Genomic DNA, 27,830 nt, shown 5'->3' with positions numbered 1-27,830 from the left:
TTTATGACGTTTCCATCATGCGACCGAAACCTGGGAGCACGAAGTGTAGCTGATTCGCACTTTTCTGTTATTGCCTGTATTTGTCAGGTCGAATTAGCTCAAGAGGTAGAGTAGGTTGACCTCACCCGGAAGGTTGCTAGTTCGATCCCTCCTAGCTGATTGTCGGTGGGTCCCTGAGCAAGACACCTAACCCTTACTGCTCCAGACGAGCTGGCTGTCACCTTGCATGGTTTACTGCGCTGTGAATGAGACTTGAAATCACATGTGACTGGACGTCAGTGACACGGAAGGACGGAGCTGCGACTTGGGACCGTGGACGGTTTCGATCTCAGTTTCAGAACCATTACCCCCTTAAAAAAGATGTTCTAACACTGTATGAAGTAGTAACCAACCAAGCAAATTACTGTCTCAATGTGGGCTCTTTGTTTTGTTGTTCTTTGATTTCTTTGGTTCTTTTCATTGTCATCCCTGAATACATTGTTGTTGAAATAAACATAACAAGAATACAGAGGAAAAACATTGCAATGTGGGCGTTTCTTTGTTCCTCAGAACCTGGACATCAATCGGTTCTGCTTTTGTCTGAGACGTTAGAGACAGAGGAGACACAGAGAGACACACTAATAACTAGCAAATCAAACTTTAAACCTTAATTTGAACACCTTTGACAATCTAAACTTAACAGCATCTAACATAAAGCTGCACTTTCCCATTTCCAACCAATACCTGAACTCACAGTGATATCTTTTGAGTTATGTAGCTGGTACGTTGGAATAAATCCTAATTTCCACCAATTTATTTCCTACATGTAACTAAGTAACAAAGTTGGTAAGTTTTCAGGAAAACAATCACGCATGCATCCATCTTCCCTTAACCTCAGAGGTTTCCTCCCCCCTTGTACGTGTGTTTTGATTCAAATCTTCACAGCAAGTCCCAGCCTTTCACTATCAAATGCTGGCATGCATCGGGCTGACTGACAGTACACGCTTCTACGGGGCGCATTTGATACGCCCGATTGTTCCCAGCCAGGAACTCAGCAGTTGCACCCTGCTGTTATCTCAATCTTCTGCTGTTCTCCATATTAAAAGTGCAGTGTTTAGAATTAAGTGGCATCAAGTACAACGAATTGGGCAAAAGTGGAATACGACATGCATCAGTATGTTTTAATTATTGTATAATCTCATGACATTTAGAATCGTTCCTTAGAATGAGCCTATCTACGTAGGGAGGGGGCCCTCCATGGGGGCCGCCATTTTCTACAGTAGCCAAGAACAGCCAAGGCAGTCTAGAGAATTCACATCTTTTATAAAAATAATATAGTTTTGGCGGGCTAAGACTTCTAAGGAGAAGGGGGGTTGTTATCCCCATGGCTACCACCCATTTGTGATTCTTCTTTTGTACCACCGTTGTGTTGGAGCATAATAATGAGTGAATTGTGTGTGAAATGCACCACACACTGCGGTGTAATACGAAAAGTGTCCGAGAAGCATAGCCATCTTTCTGATGCAGAGAGCAAAATCAACCGCCGGCTAGACCAAGCTCCACACAACTTCACAGAGCTGGCGTTTGTGTGTGTGTGTGTGTGTGTGTGTGTGTGTGTGTGTGTGTGTGTGTGTGTGTGTGTGTGTGTGTGTGTGTGTGTGTGTGTGTGTGTGTGTGTGTGTGTGTGTGTGTGTGTGTGTGTGTGTGTGGCATTATGGGACAATTCCCCCCAACTAGGATTTTATGCCCCCCAAAATTGAATTATGAAAACTTCAACAAACCCCTTCATTCTAAACATATTTAATGCTGACATTGACGTAACTTAAGAAGTTACTGCTGGCACCTTACACAATACAGGCCACCTCAGGCCACCGTGGTTGTTGGAAAGGAAGGGGATTCCGTTGGCTGCAATCTGCAACCTCACAGCCAGATGCTAATCAATTAAACACACTGGACCTTTAAAGTGATCCTACTGACTTAAGGTTAGTTTTTAATTTGTCTGCGAATTAATTTTAATCAAGTATTGTTATGATTTGTATTATTTCTCATAAAAAATAGCAAAACTAACTTTAAGTCAGTAGGATAACATTAAAGGTCCAGGTACAGTTTTTTTCATGAACGAAAGGGTCGATTTAGGATGTCTATGGGTTGATTTATGAGGCCATACAAATATCAACCCAGCAGATCAGTGCTATAGGTCCTTATAGCAATCCCATCCATGCTGTGTTGACGGGCAGTGACGTTTGCTTGCTCCAGTTAGGAGCTCTTGCCTCCAGCTTACTTGCCTTAAAGTCTTCCTTGCCTGCATATTTTGAATTACAAAAAAAATATAGCATATTTGTTGTTGAAAATCTGCAGAAAAGCAAAATTAGAAATCGATTTTATATTTGTTTCTCACTGTTGTTTTTCCCGTCTTTGACCTTTCAGTTTTCCTTGTCTTTTCAATTCTGAAAATGGCAACTCCCCACATAATTTCAAATCTTGAAAATGTTCAACATAGATGTTGTGGTTGACATCTAGTTGTCTGACCTGAACGAGGAGGAATAGCAACAACCTTGTTTCTCGCTGAACCAAACTCTTAATTGGGCAAGATTCATAAACAGGCTGTTCCATTTTGTGAAGTTTTGAAATGCTGAAATGGGTTTTACTGTTTTATTATTTTATTCTTACCGCTTGCCAATCCCATTACTAGCACACACAAACCCATGTTTTACTGAGAACTTGATTTAATCGTTCTGGATTTGACTGAATCTTCCTAAAGACAAATCATTTTTTTTTTTTGTGGAATACATTGGTGCCAATGTGAATAAATTCAATCTATGGAAATAGGTCAATGGAAAAGTTTTATCAAACCTTTAGAAATGAGCAAAAGCTTCTTATTTGTTTCGACCTCTCTCTATTTGCAACAACTAACATTCGCTATTTAGATGATGGCATAACAAATCCCATCTCATACGATGGGATGTCCAATCTTAAGGGTTTTCGAAACTCAATGGCTGCTTTATCAAATTCCTCAAGGACCACAGCTCTTCAGCATTAATAGAATCTGTCCTGGCCTCATCGGCCTTTTATGGAATTAATTGGAATGGGCCAAAGTCCAATTGTGGCCCAACCATTGTGTCTGACTATAATAAAGTTGTATTATAAATGAACAACAACTTGTTGAGGCATTTCAATGTCAGAGTTGTGGAAGAGCATTATAATGTGTTGTGGTCGAGCACACATAGAAAAGGTTTTCTAGAACATAGAAGGTCCCTTCCACCTCCAACTTTCTTTCTCTCCTTATTGTTATTAAATAGAGCTATAGGTTTAAGCTCTGTTACATGGTCCAACTTGCTCAATAGGGCAGATAAGTTCCCGTTCATAAGATGGTATCATGGGATGTATTTTACCAATGTGTCCTGCAATCTAAGGAGAATGGAAAGTGTGTTGCACTAAATGTCTGCAGTCAGAAAGGGCCCATTAATGCCCCTTTACTGTGGTTTTATCTCGGTTCCTTGCCATTAAAGATATATTCCGTGTGCACAAAAGATGGACATTGATTATGTTTACTCATGTCCTTTACATTAACCCTGCAAGTAAGGAGACACATGCGGATCAATGTTTCTGATAAAAGCCCCTCGGATTCTGCAGCTAGAAACCTCTACAGTGACTGCCAGCGTGGTCATTTCTTTCATTTGCTGTATGTACATCCAATCTGCTCTAGTTTTTTCTCCCAATTAACTTTCTGCCTAACAGCGTCTGAAGCCCTTCTCCTATTAATGTGTCCAGCCAAAAATATACCTGGCTCACTGACCTGGCTCTGCATCACTTCCTTTGCGGCCTAGCTTGGCATCTCGGTTCCAGGCAACTCTTATTTGGAAATGGATTAAATGTCAGTGGTCGAGAAGGCCAGATCAAACGATTGTCACCCACCTAGATAATTTTTCCCCAATTGTTCCACAGAGGGGGCATTCAGAGGCGATAACAATGCTGTTAAATAATATACCCTAAGCGCTTTCAACATCCAATGCTGTAGTGGAACTTAACTTGGCAGTAGTTGCATTTGCAATTGATGAGGCGTCACATGTAGCTTAATTGTCAGTCAAAGCTCGTAACAATTGCCGGCGACTGATACAGCTGTCTGCGTACATTTGGAAGCAGGCGTACTCTGCATCCCCGAGGGACAGTGCTTGATCATCTAATTAAAGTGGCTTTGAGACAAGGTTGCGACCCGCGTTGATTGCAATTTCTGCTTCTTCAGAACGCCTTCTTGTTAACCAGCACCATGACATTGTTGCTTCCAAGCTTGTGTATAGCTGGCTGATGATTATCCACTAACAGGATACACCTGCTGTCAATGTCCAACTTTAAATCTGTGTGTCCTCTCATTAAGGACAGGTTCCACGCAAAATAATTTGATGCACAATGTTGTTTCGCAAATTGCAATGTGCACCAGTGAATGAATTATAGGATGAGAGATAAAAGGAGGATGAATAGACCAAGACTGTGGTCAGCGGCGCTGCGTCGAGGCTGAAAACATCTCGTCCTTCGCGGTGTTTGTCTACTGAGTGCGCCGAGGGCGTGCAGGTCGAGCTCAGGGTTGGCTGTCTCAATCAGAGTCGTGTCTCATCACGGCTAACAACATGCAAATGGTGGGAATAGGGAGCGTGTGATTCTGAAAGGGTACAAAGAGCGAGGGAGAGTGAGAGATGTAAGGAGACGTAAGAGCTTGGTAATTAACTCCCTCTGTCTGCCCTTAGAGGCAGTCCCGTGGGTGGGATGGACTCTATAAAGTCAGAGTCTTTCCTCGGATTGCTCGACCTGCTGAGTCTCCCAACTGGTGGATATTAGGCACAATCAATGAAGCTGAGTTCTCGTCCATAAAGCTCAGAAAGATCAAATTACTGGCTAGTAGGAGTGTCCCTATTCCTTTGGTCACAAGCTATGGTTATTAAGGCTTTTTTTCCTGAACGTTAATAATGTCTAGGGTATCTCAAGTGCGAAAATGAATTCATTAATTCTAACTTGTTTCACTCGCTCTACTTGTCTAAAAATATAGCTGCTGCGCGGCGCTGAGACATTATGAAGTGAGATATTTTTTTGTATCTCACTTCATAATGATCTGCGAATGCGGACCTTCAATAATTAACAGCAGCACTGCAGAAAAAAACTATTAGGAGTTAACCATTAAGCCTTTCAGCTGTCAATATCCAACAAAATAATATATTTAACATTTAATCCATCCAACCGTTATATCATTTATCGCTAGCCTTGGAAAAGAACAAATCTGCAAGCACACGTTTTATTTATTATACCAGGCCTCCTGTTCGGACAGAGTTCCTGCAGACCCGGCCAATCACAATCGTCTCTCTAATGTGGGGCGGGTTTTACATGATAGTGTGCTCCCATAGGCAGCAACCCAGGGGAGAGCACCTATGAGGCCTTTTCACAAACAACCAAGATGGCTGTCGCTGATGTGTCACGTTTCGTCTCTCTGATTGGTTGTGGGTTCAATCCAATTGCGTCCGGAGCATTTTGGTAGTAGCCCGTTGACAATGAAATAAACTGCAGTTTCCAGACTTATATTATGCATTTGCTAATTGGTGTGGGGATGTCAGGCTAATTCATCGCTACAATAATTACATTTGTTTGGTTTCTAGCAATTGCATCCCTTGTCGCCGACCAGTCAGTCCTGCATTTATTCGTTGTGGGTCAGATGAGGGGTCTGACTGTTTAAACAAAATAGAAAATGGAAGGGGATGATTGTCTTGTTTTTTTTCTGCTTTTTTGTCTCTTCAAAATAAAACACTTAAAATGAACTGACGCTGACTTTTCGGTTGTTCTTCACATAGTTAGTGGCTCACATGGTGATATGTTGTCCCCTAGAGCACTGGTAATCAGGAATTAGTCATTTTTTTTAATTATCTCTGGATCAGGTTGATCAACTACAATTTTGCTTTGAAAAGTTGGCATCAAAGTAAAATTGATTACCTGTTCCTGTATACCAAAAGATGGGATTTCCAACCCGGATCATTGTGATCCAGATTAAACATCACACAAAGCCTATTGTAAATGCTGACTTGTCAGAGCTCTCTTTGAGTGTGTGGGGTGATGCTTTATCCTTTGTGCATTGATTGATAAATGCACCCTGGGTGTGCAGCCTCGGTCAGCCCCAGAGTCTAATCTGTCTGACTGTGACTTGGTTGAGGCTGCCTGAACCAGCCTCAACCACACACAGAACACACTCCGCGTACCCCCCACCAAACACCAAATCGAAGCCTGCCTACTCATACAGATCAATAAAACACACTGGACTCTAAACAGGGTTGCCATATCTAAAACAAAACAACAAAACCCTGAACCCCACTGCTCCTGCACCCCCCCAGTGCCACCAGCCCCTCCATCCTGGAGACCCGGAGGTCTGGGCTGCTGCCCTGGTTGTCGTTGGGTCTGGCCTTTGCAGGGCTGTCTGGCCGGGCTGGGAGGAGACCTGACAGCTGGGCGGTGGTAGCTCCACAGCCCGCGGAAGGGCCACCCGACAGGGCATCTCCCTCCCTCACGGAGCATTCGGGCCATGGGCTGCCGTGCTGGCTGGCTGGCAGAGGTGCAGCTTGGGGCCGCTGGGGGCCAGATCCAGGGCTGCTGGCTGGAGGCGGCTGCCCGGGGCTGTGGCCGGTGGTGGCTCCGCTGGGCACCACCGGCCACAGTCACGGGCGTCGGTGTTGTCGGGGAAGAGGCTTGTGCTGGTGCTCCGGTGAGTCTCTCGCCAGCCGTCTTTGTGCCTTTCCAGGTCAGAGAGGCCTTAGTGCTCAGGCCTGAGGGCCTCTTTGACCTGAGCAGGGACAGTGAAGCGGGGGCTCCTCTGAGGGCCAGGACACAGGGGTGAACGTAAAGGCTGTTTATAGTGGGAGAGATGTCACACCCAGAGCAAATGGAAAAACGCTAACATCTCAACTTGAGTGTGTGTGGTGTGCATTGAATGCAACCAGGGTGTGCAATCTCCCCCAGCGTCTAATCAGTCTGACCCGAGCCAGCTGAGCCTCCTCGAACCAGCCATCGTCCACACACACTCCACGACAATATTCAAATATTGTTCAACAATTGTTGTTTTGACAGATTTATGGTGATAGCAAGATTTCACAGATTGTAATAAGACAAACAAACAAAAAAAGTTAAGTGTTGTGTATATTTGACACTTTAAAATACAAAATGTCCCTCAGGTTTATGAGGAAGAAACAGATTACACAATTTACCCAAGAGTATTACTGTCTCACGTGATTGAATAAGGAAAATGTGATAAAAGCAAACCCCCCTTCATGCCCTGCGGGACACACACACACACACACACACACACACACACACACACACACACACACACACACACACACACACACACACACAAACAAAAACACCCCCCCAAACACACACACAAACAAAAACACCCCCCCCCACACATGCACACAAACCCCAAATAATTTCCTTATTTTTTCGGGGTGCTGGCTGGTGGGTGGTGGCAGGGGTTTCATCCATCTTAGCATTCTGCATTTCATATTTGTTTATGCTTCCTTTCTTCTGCCTTAGGAAGCCATAATTGTTGTTTGTCTATGCATGTTTGGGGATTTCAATCCATGATGTTATTTTCTCCGCCTCAGCCAAGAACACTTATACCAACAGAAGGGCGGATAGGGATGGCTTCAGTCGGTACATAAGTGACATGCACTCTCTCCCCACCCATTACATTAACCCTAACCCTCGCATTCACAATGTTTAAGGAGGTGTGTATTTACGTTGAAGATGGATGCATTCACCGCTCAGTGTTTTCAGATGCATCGTAAGGCCTAACCACAGGTAGCGGTTAAGCATTTGGCTCGAGGATGCTTACAGGTAGAGCGGAAGACTTTGGCAATCAAACGCACTGTCTGTCGATCGGCACACGCTGGCAACCACATTGAAGACGACATGAAGCGATGACACACTTCCTTCCTCCTACCTGCTATTTCATCTGTCGACAGACCCCACCCAAAGAGCCTCATTCGTCCCCCCACGTCCCTGCGATTAGCCAAGGGAGAGAGGGGCTTACGAGGGGCCGTGCTGGGCTGTAACCTGGTCTCAGCTCCAGGTTCATGGTGACAGTAACGGGGGAGAGAAGCCCTGCAGGCCGGCTTGGCATGGCCGGCCATGGAGCATATGCACTTTCCAGGGGGAACCCATCTGACACTGAGGTTACGCTGATGACCACCCACGTTAGCCTCCATATGCGGTCGCCAGAAGGGCCTGTGTGCGCCCGCTGGCCCTCCGACGATGAGGCCATCGCGCAGCGTGCGTGGAAGGCAGCGTGCGTGGAAGGCAGCGTGCATGGAAGGCAGCTTTCCCCGGACTCGAAATGCTCTCATCTGGGGAGCCAGCCGATGAGAGCATCGTGGTCAAGGAAGGCCCGGGCACACAAGTCACTTACCACACCCATACATTTATATCTATATATGCATATATTTATATATATTTATGCATGCACAAACACAAAACATTAGAATAGCTATTGTGCGTTACAGAGAGATCCACAGATGGGGAGAGCGAGAAAGAGAGAAAGAGTTTAACTATTGCTTCACACCTTTGTATTACACACATCCTCACTTTGAAAACACATTCACACACACACACATTAAATCCTCACACTAGGTGTGGTGTGAATGGAATATTGAAAATATAATAAATATAAAATAAATAAGTATATTTCTCACACAGAGAGAGAGAGAGAGAGAGAGAGAGAGAGAGAGAGAGAGAGAGAGAGAGAGAGAGAGAGAGAGAGAGAGAGAGAGAGAGAGAGAGAGAGAGAGAGAGAGAGAGAGAGAGAGAGAGAGAGAGAACAAGTGTGAGCACAGGAGACAGACAGGCAGACCTGAAACAGAGAGACCCGGCGAGCGATGCTGTGTGAGTGTGTGTGTGTGTGGGGAGGGGGGGGGGGGGGGGGGAGAGAATTCCGGCCCCAGCTGGGCAGCTTAACGGTCCTGCCGGGTCATTAGCATGCATAGGTCTGCCCGGACATTTAAGGTTATTCATCCCCTGGTTAATTCTCCCGATGCCCAAAATGCTAAGCCACTTCCTGAACACCCTTAATCAATGGCCCTTTACTAGTCACTGTTGTGGGCTGTTGATGTTGTTCAACAACAGCCATGCACACACCCACGCAAACACACACACACACACACACATGCACATACATAACAACGCACGCACAGTGCACGAAACAGCCCACGGCCCTGCCATCCACATGTTGGCTGGGATAGATCTGGTGTTATGGGGCCGCAGATGTTAGAGCATACTTAATAAGGGTTGATCACGGGAGCCCCAACCTCGCCCTGTAATTCCACTACCCAAGGTGCATCTGTTCTGCTTGTACTCACAGGAACCCCATGCTGTCAACTTTGTTGCACAAAGTCACACGAGTCATGTGGTTAAAACAACAGGCTGCAGCAGCAGCAGCAGCAGCAGCAGCCACGCACACACACAGACACAGACACACAGAGAGACACACACACAGACACACAAACACACACACAAATACACACAGAGACACACAAACACACACACACACACAAACACGCACACATACTCAATCAAACACACATACACACGCACACGCACACACACACACACACACACACACACTCATCCACACACTCGGAGCTAGGCAGGGCGAGGAGAAAAAGTTGCTGGTGCACAGCATGGCGTAACACTTAAGAGGCGCACACAGTACCAACCACAGTTATTTATTTTGACTTAACACAGTGGCATTCATGTATATATACATGTGTTTCTTCCTCTGCATTGAGCATGACATGCTCCAGAGCAGAGAAGCGTTAAGATAAAGGGCGTGCGTGGTGCATGCTTGATGCCAGTATATACGAGCACACACATGTTTGTCGTGATGGCACAACTGTTGGGATGAGGTCCGTTTCTTGCCATCGCGTACACCATCGCCCCTGTCTTTCTTGCGCCGTATCGACCCGAAACACACGGACACATTCAGTTCTGTTCGTATATGTGAGTACATACTGTATGTGTGCACTACTCAGCTGAATTAACCGCAGTCGTCCGTGACGGATCTACACCATCGTTGGGCCACTCACACTTCTGAGGGGTATGCGATTCAGAAACACGGTCACGACAATGTAAATAGATTGCCAGCGACTTCAGGCGTGCTGCTTAACTTCTTTACTGCTCCAGGCAGAGTTTGACAACCCCTTCATTTCCCGGGGGAGGTTGAATAACCCAGTTTGCAGTGCACCGTGAGAGTGTTAAATAAATAAACATTATTAACAGCGAGCTAGACTTTGCAGTGAACATACAGCGTGTCAGAAATAGGAAGGGGTTGTTATCCTGCGGTAAAACGGGTCTATTTTGTTCTTAAAGCAGCAGTGGAGAAGGTATAAATACCAGTATGACCGTGTGCTGTACTGTGATACAAATATTATCAAAGGGGAGAAACAGATATTTCCACAATGTTTTCTTTGTGTCGTCTATCAATGAAGGGAAGTTCAGCGTTTGAGCGGGCCTTTTGTTTTTTCTTGTCCTCCGCAGGTGATTCTGATGCTAACCAAGTTGTTTGACTTCAACCTGAACAGCGTGACGGAGAGTTCATTGTGGAGGTAGGCAAATCTTCGTCATCTTCGTCTTCATCAGCTCACCACATCCATTCAAATCTTTGGAAAAATGGTCAAACACATTTCGGGCAACTATTGGCTGTAATTAGATACAAATGCGTGGTGTTCATGTAGAAGTTATTCAGGTTCATCAATCATTCATCAGAATATATGCAACAGGTGTATCAAATTAAAACTTGTCTGAGGTGAAGGTGTTTTCTACCAGTTACTGCCAGTCTTGATAAGGAATGGAATAGATTACTGAAAATATCTTCTCTTCAACAATTTCAGTGTTAGTCTGTATCAGGGTTGCTCCCAAATATTGATTCATAATGAATTGATACATGAATATTAATGATACAAATTAATAATTCAAACTGATCCAATAAACAGCTTTATAATTCTTCTATTTCTTCTATAACTTTCTTATTTTTCGTAGGTTTTCCTTCAATACATCACTTGTCAGGACATATCATTATTTTAATAAAACAAAAACGATGTGCTTTGCCAAAATGACGTACTGTATCCCTGACACTTGAATGTGCGAGATTTTGGAACATATTCCAAAACTTTAATGAATTTGACAAACGCCCAAATAAGTACTTAAGGATGCAGTGGCCATTACAGAAATGCAGCTTTTTTTTAATATATGTGATTTCCCTTGAGTGAAATGTTTCAGCGGTGGACCTCCGACTCTTAATAGAGGGGAAAAGCTGCCATGACCTCATGTCCATTATGTCTGTTTTTTTGTTGGAGAGGGAATCCTGCACAGTGTTCTCAGTAAGAGCTACCTATAGCTGCTAATGCCCATTCAGAGCATTGGTAAATGTACCATTTTATGCGTGCACACACTAAAGAGCCCAACTCTACTTGCAGCTTTTGTGATACCACATTAGCCTGTTAATGGTGCCTTTGTTGATGGCGAACGTTGGTGCTTGGCCATTACGGATCCACAGCACAACTTTTGTCATCCGAGTGCCTAAGTGTAATGCCACTGTATAGAGCTATTGCTACCGAATTAGTGGCATGGATGCCAGGGTCAGAGGGCCAAACCAGTGCAACGTCTAGACTGTGAAGATGTTGATGTTGTTGAACACAAAGTACAGCAGTATGATGTGGAAGATGATTCATAATCACATGTGTAAACTACACTATATTAACATTCTAAAATACAATAATTAAAACGTTTTTTTTCCACATGACACAATTGATTCAAAACTTCCATGGTGTCACTCGGACCGTGCATCGTGTTAGATGGACCATGCATTAAAAAGCAACCGTTCATAATTCATGCATGGATGGCTTTCTGCCCCATAGCTCCCAGTTGTTTTGCTTTCGCTCATAAAACATAGCATTGAATAAACACCTTAACTGTAAGCACGCATACCCTCAACATTCCTGCAATCCTGTTTATGCATCCTATTTTGAAGATGTTTTAGAAGCAGTCAATGCCACGACGAGGATTCTTAGCATGGCTGTCACCAGGAGGCAGACCCCCAACCCTGGCAGGGTCTGTAAAGCGCTTGACGATTGTTGTCTGACATTCACCCATTCATACATAGTACACTCGACCGTACTCGACCCACTCGACCTTGGGTGTCTTGAAAGGCGCCTCTAAATTAAATGTATTACTCATTCACACACCGACGGCTATGTCAGCCATGCAAGCGCGTCGGGAATAGTTAGGGTTAGGTGTCTTGCTCAGGGACACCTTGACGCTCAAACTAACAACCTTCCGTTTAAAAAGACAACCCCCACCACCTCCTAAGCCACTGCCACCCTTTTGCTGATATCTGCTTGGGGAATTATTTCATCCATCCAAGGGAAAAGAAAAGTTAAGCACGTTTCCCGTTCATTTCTTATTTTCAGTAATCCTTTCTAACCATATGGCGTAGCATAGTTATTAGCTCATTGAATCCGCCTCAGTGATTCAATAATTAATGTAGATGTATACAAGTAGGGGTCACACTGTAGCCTGAAGCTGGTACCAGTTGCCTGCCAGCAGGAAGGCCCATGGTTCCAAGCGGCCCCGGGGCCATCCACATGAAGCCTGCTTGTTCTCCACAGGTTCCTGTGGGGTTCCTCTGCTAACAAGACAGGCATGGGATGATTTTTCATCAGGGCAATGCAGATGCGCAGCTGTTGCTATAGGGGCCCACCCTTGGGTCAATTATAAATACAGAAAAGGGTTTTATAACAGGACTGAAGATATCTGTCGGTTCAGTGTTGTTTTTTTTTTCCCAGCTTGTACGCCACAAGCTGAAAATAGAAACAGCAAAGAAAAAAAATATAACCCAGTGTTCTTGAACAAGGGGCTGCCCTTGAAGCTATAATGTTCTGCAACTACTCTGTGGCTGTAGAGAAAGCTTTGCTGTTAGAGAAGGCTGTGCTGTACAGAAGAACCGGTCCATGTCTGGGTTTATGTATTCAACACCTGTTTTTCTGTTTCAAGATAATCACGGGTTTCACCATTGTTCAAAACACAGATAATTTATTGAGGACAGGATGTATTCCTAACGTAAGCCATCAGGGGAGATTACATTTTCTGATACATTTGAATTCATATTATAGTTTGTCATTATTTTTTCATGAACTTTTTCACTAAGTGCATGCTTAATAGCCCCACTAGCGTTATAAATGGTGAGAATGAGCAATCAAATCGACATTCCTATCAAATAGATGTGTTAATGTCACTTCCAGCAAAACGGCTGAAATGTAAAAGGTATTTGAACGTATTCATCCTGCTGAACAGAATAACAAATATCTTTCTATTTCCTTCTAAGAGACACTGAAACTTAAAAAACATCCGGCCCAAATCAACAGTGAAATAGCATTAAAAAAAATGCTAAAATATAAAAATATCGACTGGGCCAGCAGGCTTCTACAGAGAGCCATGTTGCATTCACGATAATGCTGTGTGTCGAATCACCGGCAAGCTCTTGCGCAGAGAGTTTTAGGAATGGAAGTCTGCCACAGAACCTGAGGGCAGCCGTACGAAGGACGGGGATTGCAGATGTGGAAGGGCGGGGCACATTAGTCTGCGCTCACAAGATATACGGCCCAAACCCCGCAGAAGCGTTCATAAATTCATCTGAAACACTCTGCAAAGCGGCAATCCATCTGGTGTCTCAAAGTTTTTAAGTACTGTTGGCGTTTGCGCCTTCGCTAATGCAGTCTCTGACCTCATGTTAACTATCGCAGGAAGGCAGCCGGCTTTCCCAGAGACCTTGATTTATGAAGTAACGACAAATAATGTCGCTCCGTCTCCGACTAACAATGAACGGCTCTTCGCCCGTCCAAGAGAGTCTAATTCTAACTCCTACATGAACACGAAACGTAATAACTCATGTTCATTCCTCTCCTACAAGCGATGGCGCGGAACTGTTCCGCAGTCTCGGAGGGGCACGCACGGGGTCTTCAGCGGGTCTTGGAAGGGGAGGGCATGTTGCGTGGGCACGGGTTCATACGACAACAGAGTTGGGGGGCAGTTCCATTACTGCAGGGGGTCCCAAGTGCCCCATAGATCCCCCTTTAATGACGCCTCACTATCTTTGCGAGTACCCTCATATAATGTTTCATTAACTTGACCATATTTATTCCAACACCTGCCCCCTCCTCCCCCCCCTCCCCTCTCCCCCCCAACCCCCCGTGGCGCCCAAGGCCACCGAGTCGATCCGGTCACAGCGTGCTGCGGTCAGAGCTTCTCCGCCCACACACACACGGGCCGTCCGCCAGCCTCCACCAGCCCTGTGCCTGAATAGCAAAGACGTAGAAAAACATTAAGTGGCGTGATTCACTTTGAGTCATTGTCCTTGAGAAGCTGTCACTTGTTTCTCTGCTGAAAGTTACTTTCATCTTCCTCGCGTTGGTGTGGGTGGCGTAGTGGTTTTAATTGGATCATGTTGTAGGGAGTTGCCATAACACTAAAAAAAGCAGTAATCTGTGCATAAATCAAACTGCCTGGTGATGGTGATTGTGCGTGTGTGATTGTGTGTGTGTGTGTGTGTGTGTGTGTGTGTGTGTGTGTGTGTGTGTGTGTGTGTGTGTGTGTGTGTGTGTGTGTGTGTGTGTGTGTGGTGGGGGTAGAGCACATCAATGAGAGGCGGTTCAATGCCCTGACGATGTCATTGTCCCTCTTCCGTCCAGAGTGTCGATGGCTTTGATCGATGACCGCCAGAGGGATTTGGCGTGAGTTCACCTAATAGCAGGGCATTTCATCGCCATGAAACCAGCCCATAATAAATCTCAGAAGGGGTGACAAATGCACTGCTGACACTTTTTTTACTCTTTTTATATTTCCTGTCTGGCTTTTCAAACTCAAAGCCCAGATAGAGATATGGGATCAAGACAAAAGCGGGAGTTTTTTTTTTAGTTTCAAGCAAGGAGCCAAACACTGGGATTTCATAGTCGCATGGGGAGGAAATAAAAATCACATCAATCAATCATTTGTCAGTGATTGCGATATTTGATGTGACTGAGAGCATTCTTACTTGCTTCATTTCGAAGCGCCACAATATTTTAGACACAAAAGAATAGCTCTTTGAGCCACCCACATGCCTTTGAAATAATAAACCCAAAACCAAGATTCAATAGATCCTTCGCTTAGGGTTTATCCCCTATGTTTCTCAGAGCCGTTCGTAGAATTCCTCATTCATTGATGGCCTTCATAAAATTCCCCAAAAAGTTTACGAAATCAATTTGGCTCTTCAATGCTCGTCCAAATCACTTTGAAAACCTCAATAAAAAAGATTTTCCAGAGAGACGGATAATGACCTGTGTAGCTCTAGGAAGACACCAAATAAATACCTAAATAAACGTACCTTTCTACCTACATATTAGTTACTCATCCCGATTTTCTTTCCTTTTTAAGAAGAAGATTTTGATGTTCAAGGTTGCATTATTACATAGACAACACTGACTTAAATGTAAATACTTAAAATGAACATAACCTTTTAAGTGAAACTGAAACCACTGTTCTGGCTGGAATTCCAACACTACGAGATTTTAACAAAACACGTTTTAGGCTGATAGTTCTAGGAAGGAGGGGGGTGTATTACCACCCACGGCAACTTGATGATGCTCAATTGGAAAGCCATCCGGGGTTAGTATATGTGCGGTTCAATGAGCGATGTTACATAATGAGTGGCGTTATACTATAGGTGTCCGGAAGCCTAACGCTCTCTTTGAAACTATCATAAAAATCAACGGCTGTCCGGAAAGAGCTTCACAGCTCCACGCATCCACACTTCCACAAACACCGTGGCTACACTATAAGACTATAAGTCAGAGAAGACTATAAGTCAGAGAAGACTATAAGTCAGAGAAGCTTATCCCTCTCTCGGATGCCGCAGTCAACAGCTGCCCAGACAGAGTGCTACACGTCCTCACACACCTCGCCACCAGTATCCCGCCTGCATCCAGAAGGACACCAAAGAGTATATCAAAATAAACTTTGGCATCACGATAAGACGGTTACCTGAGTTTGAAACAAAGTTGAATGTTCACATTATATAAGACCTGAGATTGGCAAACACAGGATTTTACACCTGTTTTCTCTAAAATACAGTCTTATTTTCGTAACAGTGACAAAAGCGCATTGATTATTATGTTCATAATTATATTATACATGTAACCATGTTTTACCGGTTTTAACGGTTTTGGGTTCGCCGGCCCTCTAAGATGAAACATCCTTATTATTTTGGACGAATATATTCGATTTCTTCAATAGTGACAACATTTAACCTCACCTTACAAGGCACCTATCTGAACATATAAAAATATATATGAAAATCAACCACCGTTGTCTAATTAAAACTATTGTACTAAAGCACAACAAATATAACTGTGTAAGAAATTCTCCCGATAAAGTTAACAAACAAAAGAAGGAAGGCGTAGAACTGCAAACCGTGTGAAGTTATCACCGGCTGTCTGGGTGCTCTGCTGTTTATGGGGATGTTTATTGTGTCTTCATGGCTCTTGTGGCCAACTGTAAAGTTGGCTCCCCTTGCCACAGGCACACGGAAGCAGCGGGACACATTGATGTTAGAACATGAAATGTCAAAGCAAGGACACAGGGCATCTGTCTTTGAAGAGATGTGTAGGGGAAGTTTGTTTTCTGTGCATTTTCCTCTGTGTGTTTGTTTGTGTGTGTGCGTGTGTCTCTGTGTCTGTTCATGCTCACATAATCATTATCGCAATACATTGTGTTCAAATAATTATGAGCTGCATAATAATGTGGACCATATCATTTATAGACACCCACTATCTTGGGGGTCTACAAACACTATCTTTACCTTTATCTTCTTGTTTTGTTAGGCCATACACATCTTGTCCCTGCAACCTGTCAACATCATAATGCTTTTGTTTCTACAGTGTTTATACCTTGCGACACACACACACACACACACACACACACACACACACACACACACACACACACACACACACACACACACACACACACACACACACACACACACACACACACACATTGAATTGATTGTTGTCTGTTTGAAACTTGATGTTGTTGACTGCATGCTACGTCCCGAGGCCAAGGAACTGTAGGGAAATAGATGTTTTTTTCTCAATGACATTTTCCCTGGTTAAATATTGTCTCTCTAAAAATAAAAAGCATGCCTTGTGTGACCTCCCTCCTCACCTCTTCTGGGCTCTTACTGTGAGTAGGGCTGTTAATCAATTAATCAAGGGCAATTAATCAAATTTTGATCACGATTTTGAATATTTCCAAACTAATTTAATCAAGTTTAAATATTGTTTTTGTCTATATTTTTTATTCATTAAATGTTTTGCATAAATTGCAGCTGGATACATATTTGTACATTATTTTCTATTTGAACATTTTCTATTTGAACATTTTGTGTGTTTTTTTGTTAGAAATGCTGAATCTTTTACTTTAGTTTTTATTTTATTCTATTTTATTTTATTTTATTCTATTTTTAATTGATCACTTATGTCCCTGCTTGTTTATATTGTGTTATATATATATATATATATATATATATATATATATATATATATATATATATATATATATATATATATCACTGTTAGTTCATTGTTATTGTCTTAATGTATGCACCTGGTGTAAAAACCTTCTTGGCAATTAAATCCTTTCTGATTCTGATTCTGATTCCGATAAATGCATCATATTTTCAAACTCAAAAATAATCATTTGAATAATCGTGATTCCAATTTTGACCAAAATATCGCTATTATGATTTTTTTCCATAATCTGCCAGCCTTAACTGGGAGTTCTGGTGCTTGCCTTCCCAGGTCCACCGACTATGGGGCCACTTACCAGAAGCTCAACGACAAAGTGGGGCCCAAGACCATCCTCAGCTACTTGTACGTCAGCCCCAACAACAAGCGCAAGGTAATCCTCACTGTCTAATCCAGTCTTTTTTCATTTGTTTGTGTTTCCTTCCTAATGGTGCTCCTGGCTCCGTTTGCTGCCTTGCCAATATCTGCTATTAGGTACATCGCTCATTGCTATGAAGTGCTGGCCAGGTTGTGGAAAACAACATTAACATGGGCAGTTGTGTGATGGCGTGTTACCTCACACAGGTACGCATGCCCGCACAGCCGAAATCAGAGTCAATTATGACGAGATAGCTTATTTGGACTAACATGGAATGGGTTCTTGGCTTCTCATAGGCCCTTAATGTGCAGTCAACAGAAAACCCCAGACTGGGTTAGTAGTTATTGTTTAAAGTGAAGGCCCCCATGCAACGCTGTTTACCAGAATATTCTGCTTTGGATTCAACTGCAAACCCAACAGTGGGAGAAATCAAATCGTTGAATACGTTTAATGCGTTTATTTCAGGGCACCTTTCGAAATCTCTCAAGGTCGCCCTACAGTTAAGACAAGAAAATACAAAACATTAAATTGGCTGGTGGGTGGAGTTAAGTGAGACATGCCAGTCGAAACAGGTGAGATTTGATGGTGGAGAGACACTCTATTGCACGGAAGGATAATGGGAGTGAGTTCCAGAGGCGAGGGCCATAGCGGTTGACTGATACTCCATCGTTGGCCGAGGGAGTTGAGAGCAGGGAGGAGGAAGAGGGGTCGGAGAGTTCTTCTGCTTTAGTCATAACTTCAGAGAGAGGATCGTAACGTCCTTGACTCGGTCAAGTTCCTGCTGTTTTGGTTTGGTGACGTAGTGCCGTTTTTTCAACACAAACACGAGCAGACCAGGTTAAGGAACAAAGCTAAAACAGCCGATACACAACAGGGAAAAACACACGCCTGATAGCACACCGTCCCGCCTCAAAGAGCCATTGCCTTCCGGATGGCACACAGAGAACAGACTAGTGGGGGAGGTTTGAGTGGGCTGTTAGTGTTGAAAACGGATGAGCTACTGTGTTTTTAGCCGAGATAGCGATGGAGGAGGAGGTGATTTACAATCAGAGCAAACGGCCTTGGCTTCATCGTCGGTCGTAATAGGTCCCATCAAGTCCTCTAAAGTGTTTGTGTGAATCGGCTTGTCTGAATTGCTTTTACCCATTAGGTGTTTTTCTTCTTCTTTGGATTCAATGAAAAAATGGCATGAATGACACGCATCTAATATGTTTTTTCGTCAGGGTCAAACATTCAACCGTCTTGCTGAGATACCTGCGACTAGCGTTGGCGTTGGCAGCACTAACTAAGTCTAACAAGAAAAGGCTGTTATCACGCTCTCTTTCCTCACTCACCCTTTAAAGAGATGCCTACCAGGATCATTGTCTCTGAGTTAATTATGGACTAACGATGACGCTTCGCCCGCCCTCACTCCCCCATCACCTCCACCCCTCCCCTCTGATTCCACGAGGTGGAGACTTCAAGTGGTGCTTATGCTGAGACCAGCACAGTTGCGTTGGAGTTGGAGAGGACGAGATATGGCGGATTGCAAGTGAATTGCAAATGTCATCTCCCATGACACAATGAGCTAAATGCGGTAACGTTTGCTATTTTTTGTACTGTATTTATTGCACTCCATTTAATTATGCTATCACTTCAACGTAACATCTTGAAAATGAATTGCACCTGTGCACCTGCAGCACAGAGAGTAAACTGCATTGAGGCTCTTGTGGCTGATGAGAGAGGGAGAGACAGTGGGCAAGATAGAAAATGGAGAGGAAATAGTGCGAAAGTATGTATCTGCAGTTGTATCTCTGTTGGCTTGTTGCTGGCACTGCTGATCGACTCCCAGCCAATGACTCGGAATCTCCCCTAGCTCTGTAGGGGACCCTGAAACACACATACGCTCACACACACAGACACACACACATACACATATAGATATACATACACACATGCACACACATATACACAGAAACAAACTTGCACACACATGCACGTGTGCACACACACACACACGCACGCACACACACCCATATACATACACATACATACACGTACACATACACACGCCTATACACAGAAGCATACTTGCACACACATGCACGTGCGCACACACACACACACACACCCACACACCCATAAACATGCACAAGTATACACTCACACACACACACACACACACACACACACACACACACACACACACCCACACACACACACACACACACACACACACACACACTCCTTTAACGAGGCTGCCCCAGCACAGTGTGCAGAAGGAGAGCATGGCAGGATGAAGCACACCATTAGACATCCAGAAGGAGAAAAAAGAAACCCGGTGGTGGTGGTGGTGGTCCGAGCCGAGCACAAAGGCCCCCCCCCCTTCCCCCCACACAGCAGTGTCCAGATCAGCACGCCTGCTAATGGGACTCTTCCCAGCCCAGGGGCATCCGGCTCCACCGGTGAGCCGGACGGCCTCTTAGCAGACGCTGCCATCCAAGGTGACCCGCGGTGAGTTTTGTATTAGATGCATGGCGTTAATGAGCAGAGCTTTGGTGCAGCGAAGGCTCACCGGGCGGGGGGCTACCTGCCGACTGCGGACATTGTGGGTTCGAACCTAGAACCCTCTAAACGTCGCTATTGTGTCCAGCCCCGGCCGTGTGGAAACAAAGGCGTACGGCCTGTACAACACCACTTCCGATATAGATTGTGCTAATGTGAGCATTAGCTCACAATCCCACATGCTAATGACGACGCGATCGATGTTTGTTTGTATTAATACTGTGCACAACAGCCAAACAAAGTGCTTAACAAGGGAATCGAGTCGAGTCGATTAGCAAATTCAGTTTGAAACAGCGGTGAACAATCCGAATCATACTCAGGATGTGGATACATTCGGGGGAGGTATAATTAAATAATTAGAAGAAGACGTGTTATTCAGCTTATTGATATCCGATGAAAAAGATGAATGTAGTTGACAGATACCAGGACAACCGGGTCGCATTCGGCATGAACACGGACACAGACACACAAACAAACATGAACTTGCACTTCAGTTACATCTGTCTCACATGAACTGACACACACACACACACGCACACGCACACACGCACACACAGAAGATCGCTGTTGACCTTCTCCCATGCACTGACTGGCATGCAGAAAACATCAAGTAACTGACGCAAGGCGACAAGGGGTGTGTAGGTTAGTCATAATGGCTGTCACCCAGGGCAAGGGTCCGCGTGACAGCTACTGGTGGGATACAAAAGACCCCCTCTCTGGCTCTCTCTCCCTTTTTCTCTCTCTGGCTCTGGCCCTCCGTCTCTCTGTCTCTTTCTCTCTCTATCTCATGCTCTCTCTCTCTCCCACTCTGTCTCCCTCTGCCTCTCTCTCTCTCTCTCTCTCTCATACTCTCTCCACCTCTGTCTCTCTCCTTCTCTCGCTCTCTCTCTGTGTCTCTCTTTATCATTGTCTCTCCCCTCTCCAACCCTCTTTCTGGCTCCCTCTCTGTGTGTCTCTCTCCCTCTCTCTCTTTATCTCACTCACAATCAATATGTCTCCCCCTTCCTGTCTTTATCACTTTTTCTCTCTCTCTCTCTCTCTCTCTCTCTCTCTCTCTCTCTCTCTCACTCTCACTCTCACTATGTCTCTCTCTCACTCACCATCACTATGTATATCTCTCTCTCTCTCTCTCTCTCTCTCTCTCTGCACTGCAGTGAGCATCAGGCCTCTGTGGCTGCCGCGAATGCAAAGAGGCAAATTGCGAGGATGGGGAGGGTGGGTGCGACTGAGGAGAACAGAGAAGAATAAGAAGGAGAGAGAGAGAGACAGGGAGAGAGGGAGAGAGAGTGAGGGGGGGAGAGGGAGAGGGGGAGAGAGGGTGGGGGGAGAGACAAAGAGAAATAGCGAGATAGATAGTGAGACAGAGGGAGAGAGATAGTGAGAAAGAGGTGGTGAGAGAGAGATACTGAGAGAGAGACATAAGGAGAGAGATAGTGAGAGAGATAAAGAGGGAGAGAGATAGAGAGGTAGAGAGAGAAAGAGGGAGAGAGATAGAGAGGTAGAGAGACATAAGGAGAGAGATGGTGGGAGAGAGAGAGAGAGAGAGAGAAAGAGGGATAGAGATAGTGAGGGTGAGACACACAGGGAGAGAGATAGGTAAAAAGAGAGCGAGGTAGAGAGATAGTGAGAGTTAGACAGAGGCCGAGATAGAGAGGGAGATATAGTGAGAGAGAGACACACAGGGAGGGAGATAGTGAGAGGGAGAGACATCGAGAGAGAGAGAGAGAGAGAGAGAGAGAGAGAGAGAGAGAGAGGCAGGTAGAGAACGAGCGGTGGAAGAGGGGATTCAGAGCAGTGCTATAGTGGGGCCAATCGAGGGACACCACATGCCGGTGGAATTGGTGAGAGGTTTGTGTATGGAATAGGGATGGGTGGATGTGAAGGAGAGCATGCCGGCAGGGCACCCTTGAAAACCCTTTGTGGATGTGAAAAACAAAGCAAAATCACAGCCACGGCAATCAAATCAATTTTCATCTTCTGGCTTTTCTTTTTTTTTTATTTGTCCTGTTTCTGTCGAGTGTAGGGGAGATGACACATCTCCGGGCCATATTAGTGGAAATGAGACAGGGTTTTAGTCTGAAATGTTGTGTGAGAGAGCAGATTATTACAGTAAATAACAGACAGAGAGAGCGAGAAGGGTGCCAGTTAAAAAAAAAACATGCTGCCTTAATGTGCGGATCCGGCTGCAAATGGATATTATCTCTAATGGCTTCGCAGGAAAGGAATCAGCCTGGATCAGGAGCTGGCGGCTGGCTTGCCTCGTTGTTGCTGTTCTACATGTGTGTGGCTTCATAGACACATAAGTATGTGTGTGTATGTCTGTGTGTGCTTGACTGTTTGCCCGCCTAAATGCGTGCATGTGTGAGTGCGTACACGTGTGTGTGTTTGGGCGTGTAGGTGTGTATGTGCATGTGTGAGTGCATGCACGTTTGTGTGGGTGTTTGTTTGAGTGCGTGCATGCCTGTTTGCCTGCCCACGTGTGTGTGTGTGTGTGTGTGTGTGTGTGTGTGTGTGTGTGTGTGTGTGTGTGTGTGTGTGTGTGTGTGTGTGTGTGTGTGTGTGTGTGTGTGTGTGTGCATACGTTTGCGTGTGTGTGTGTATGTGCGTGTTTAGCCTGCACTCTCGCGCTTGCACGCACGTTCGTGTGCGTTCTGTTTGGAAAACAATTACAGCCTTGTCTGGCTTCGCCAGCAACAGCCGGCAGGTGGGCGGAATATGAATGCAGCGCCGATGAGATCTCTCTGACTGTCTAGGTTCAAAGCCTCTCGTTCATCGCCCGTGCATTCGGAGCTGGCTGCTGCCTTTAGAGTGAACTTTAATAATTTATAGCTCTCGAACTGTCCTCCAAATGGCAACGACAATGGCAGCGAGTGAAAAATTAAATTAAGCCAGCCATCCGGACGTGCTCAATCCCAGGAATAACACCTTTAATGCTGGTAATAGTGAAACCTGCAGTGTTAGTAGTGAATCATTTTGGTCTCTTTGCAAGTGGCGCTGTGAACACATTCTGCGTGGGAATCGACGGCAAACACGATCAGAAACGAGCAAGAGCGTGTGATACGTTTTGTTTCTAAATAAATCGCAATGCATGGTGTTTGGTTTTGACTATAATTGCATTATGTCATGTGGTTCTATATATATGTAGTCTCTATGACTCAGAGGCAACACGCGGAGAAGGCAGATTTCACAATATTATGTTACTTTATTTCCAACCATTCGCACTACTTTTGATCATGTTGTGTGCGTGTGTGTGTGCGTGTACGTCAGTGCACTCATGTGTTTGCGTGTGTGTGTGTGTGTGTGTGTGTGTGTGTGTGCATGCGTGCGTGCGGCAAGTGCTCTTTACTCCACAAGCCCTTCAAGCAGATATATGTCCGCTTTATGAGTCACAGTAAAAATAAAGCGACACACACACAGACACACACACATACACACAGACACACACACACACACACATGCATGCCTGGTGGTTGTGACCCGAAACCACAGGCAGGCGGGTGGGCACAAGCGGGCGCAGGTGATTCTGGGTTGAGTGGTGGTGGTGGTGGTAGATAGGATGGTGGAGGTGGTGGTGGCGTTGGTGGTGGTGGTGGTGCTCAAGTGGGAGGAACAGAACATCTGTCAGCCCTAAGGCACCTTCTCCCCCTGGGTGGGTGGGAGCGAGGCCGAGAGAGAAGGGACAGGGAGGGGGGGGGTTGGATGGAGATTTGGAGACGAAGACGAGGAAAGACACGGGGAGGCAAAGGGAACAGGCGGGGAGTCTGTTGAAATGAGGTGGCTTTGAAAAAATAATACGTATATATAGATAAATTCCAGCGCTTGCACTTTTCGCAAAAATTCGTACATGGCTGCGAAAGTGTGCTGCCGGCGTCAGACGCTTAACAGGATATATTTTTTGATATCATCAGAAGCGGGAGACGTTATGTGCAGGCCCTGGAATATCCTTACATCGGAAACAAGGCTAATCTGAAAGGCATCTGCTCTCTTTTCGACAACTCAACACCCGCCGAGCAAGCTAGAAACAATAAGGAGAAGTTTTCTAGCTGACTGCGAATTGTGTGTTATATATTGAAAATATACTGAGCCACAGCTAGCAAAGTATTGGGTGGAGGAATGTTTGACGATTTAGAATGATAATTACGATTTGACAGTCCTTTTAAGTACTTAATTCCTCATCTCAAAGTTTCACTACCTGTCTCTCTCGCTTTCTCCTCTATCCTCTCTTACTTAATGTCTCTTTTCTTTTGTGTTATCCAGTCTTGTTTCTATATTCTCAATTTTTCCCGTTGGCACAAACTCTTAATTGGCAACCCCTGTTATAGTGTCCAACCGGAGCAACTTTGACTGCATAAGTGACCCTATTGTTTCACTTTCGATATGATTTGGACAGCCGGCATAGAACAGTGACGTGTTTTTATGATATTCACTTTTACAAGCTCCGACATGAATCCATGCATCGCCATGGTCCCTAGCGAGCAACTTTTGGATCCTTTCCGATTAATCAAATAAGCCCATCCTTTGTTTTTCCATCTGCCATCATCGGAACGCAAAAAAAACTATCGGCTCAAAGTTGATTCTTGGCCTCTCCCGCTACCATATTGATGTCTCTCTCCTGACTAGAACCGAGACCTGAACCCAATTACCGAGACGTACAAAGCTGAAATGCGGCTGAAATGTTTGTCAGTTTGGCAGTCTGATGGAAGAGCCAAAATGTCCTGGAGTATTCAATTAGAGATGGCACTTCTGCCTAATAAGATAGATCCAAACAGTTGAAAGATGCTCAGCGATGGAGCAGAAAAGCCCTTGCGCAAAAACAGGTAGGAGCCCCATGCGGAGAAGATGTCGTGTGTGATGATTGATCGGGTTGAACGGTTCTGCTGATTATTCATCAGTAAGCTTGTACTAATACATAACAGGAGTTTTCTGCAGACACCCACGTTTCATGAGCCAAGTTTTCCAACCTCCTTTAGCAATTTTTCTGGAAGCCGGAAGTGTCCTGGTTGAGAAATCAGCACATTTTATGTACATAATTAAATATTATATCTATATTCCTCCCAGTTTCTAACTATTGTGTCAAGCTTGTATTGTATTTTTGTGAGTTGTTGAATCTTGGAGGAATACTGTTTGCTCTCAGCAGCGTCGTTGGCTGTTGTCCACGTAATCTTCCATCGTTGTCCTTGGTTGACTCGCGGCAGCTGGGTCCCCGTACGGAGGCGTCAGCCATGGCAAGCCGGGCTGAGACCTTTAGTCCCGGGTGCCAGGCGGGAGTTCACAGTGAACATCCATCACCTTCTCCACCTCAGCGCTCCCTAGCATGGCCTGTATCTCTTCCAAACAGCTTTAGCCATCAATTAGGAGGACCCCCACCCCCCCCCCCCAAACACACGCAAACACACACACACGCACACACACACACACACACACACACACACACACACACACACACACACACACACACACACACACACACACACACACACATATTGGTCTTACGCAGCCATGTTTTTATATCTTTTCATTGTTCTCGTTGGCAAACAAATACGTAATTGTCTGCCCGGTTTCCACCAGGCCAAAGCACACCACATATGATCAACTACAACAGGTCAGGCAGTGGTCGAAAGTGTAAGTGTTGTATTATTTACTACTGAGGAATGTATCACTATCCAGCCACTTTCATCCATGTGGGTGAGTAATGCTCAAAGGTGCCTACGGGTACATGTGGGATCGAACCCAGAACGTAAAATCCCTGGACTACCAAGCTTCCGAAACATTATTTATTGAATGTTTTGGCTTGGTTTGGTTCAAGAGGTTTACTGCGGAGGTGAGTGATCACCCAGAGTACCACAGGTTGGTAGGTGAGTTTTCTCTGAGACCTGATACCTACAGGTTTACCATAAGTCGTGATTCACTACCAACAAGCCACTGTCTGTTTGCAGCCGGGTAATTGACTTGCCACAGGGAATAAATCTCTGAGCCCTCTTTGTTCCACTTCCACATAGTCCCTTTTCCAGTCTGAACCCATTTAAACCCCTTGACAACAAGAGAGCCTGTATTTATTGCCGGGGTCTTGTGGCGTATTAGTCCCTGGATTTACAGAGTGGACTCACAATCCAATCACTAAGTGACTGTACAAGACGAAAATGATGGCGCCGTTTTCATTAATACCAGAGTACGGGCCATGCGCAGTGGAAGTTAACGCAAGAATCCCAACTTGCATATCTCAACGGTCCTTTTCCGCTGACACATTGACTTCATTAACACTCGCCTGTTTTTTGACCCCGCGATTTAATATCCCTACCAGTGTGCACACACTGTACATCGCCATGACAGTGTCTGACATGTGAGTGCCATCTCTCCGTTTTCCACATCGGGAGTGAGGCGAAGAGACGTACAATCATCGTAGCAGCTTGAGCGCTCTCCCCTCTGAAAGCCCCCGCGATAACAAGAGTTCCATGATCACTGGAACTTCCTCACTTCCTCGTTAGTCTTATCCTTGCTCTTTGAATCCTCAAAGGGATGATGGTTGCGTGAAGATCCAATTAATTCTGTCCCAAATAATTCTTGACCAATTTTCTGCTCGCTTGCCATTAAATCTTATATTTCCTGCCGCATGAAAATGCCCGCTGTTCTGTTAAAACTTCTAATCTAAATATAAATGCATGGTTTAATATTCAGCTATGACCCCCTCCCCCCCTTTCCCACCTCCATTAATAGAAATGAATGTAGGCTTCAATATTCAGCTGCAAACCCCCTCACCCCCCTTCCCTCTTGTTATACTTCAGGCCAAAGGCTTGGGGGGATTGAGTCCATCCCAGAGTAATATAGTTGTTAAGCAGAAAGACACCCTGAAGAAGAACAGCCAGCCCGTCTTGCACACACACACACGCACACACACACACACACACTTGCAAACACACTTGAGCGCACGCACACGCACACACACACACACACACACACACACACACACACACACACACACACACACACTAAATGCGCACACACGCACACCATACACACAGACACTTGCACACACGCACACACCCTCACAAAAACATACCCACACACAGATTGGAACAAATGGAGGCTCCCCAATGAAGAAGGTAAGAGAGATTATAGTGTCTCGCTCACAAACCTAAGACTCACCATTCCTGAGAGTCGCATCTTACTGCACCAGTTTTCTAGTACAGGTCAAAGTTATATTTATTAAACATCCATGTTAACCTGCGACATTGTCCAATCATACTAAATATTAATTCTTCATTGAATTTATACTGCGTTTCTCAGGGCCCTCAATCGTGTCACGGGTC

General features: G+C 45.0%; 1 protein-coding gene across 8 annotated transcripts in view; it reads left to right on the top strand.

Moving 5' to 3' along the window:
- Positions 1 to 27,830, top strand: part of sorcs1 (sortilin-related VPS10 domain containing receptor 1) — a 111,561-nt gene that overhangs the window by 32,449 nt on the left and 51,282 nt on the right. For all 8 annotated transcript variants that reach the window (XR_003976234.1, XR_003976233.1, XM_030352503.1 and 5 more), the window contains exons 2-3: positions 10,540 to 10,607; positions 17,895 to 17,994. Coding sequence is in view for 6 of the 8 variants with exons in the window: in XM_030352503.1 (XP_030208363.1) it covers positions 10,540 to 10,607; positions 17,895 to 17,994 (168 nt within the window). In the remaining 2 variants the exon portion in view is untranslated. The remainder of the gene's footprint in view (positions 1 to 10,539; positions 10,608 to 17,894; positions 17,995 to 27,830) is intronic.

This window comes from Gadus morhua, chromosome 3 (assembly GCF_902167405.1).
Source record: "Gadus morhua chromosome 3, gadMor3.0, whole genome shotgun sequence".
Taxonomy (NCBI): domain Eukaryota; kingdom Metazoa; phylum Chordata; class Actinopteri; order Gadiformes; family Gadidae; genus Gadus; species Gadus morhua.
This window is presented reverse-complemented; position numbering and strand designations above follow the sequence as displayed.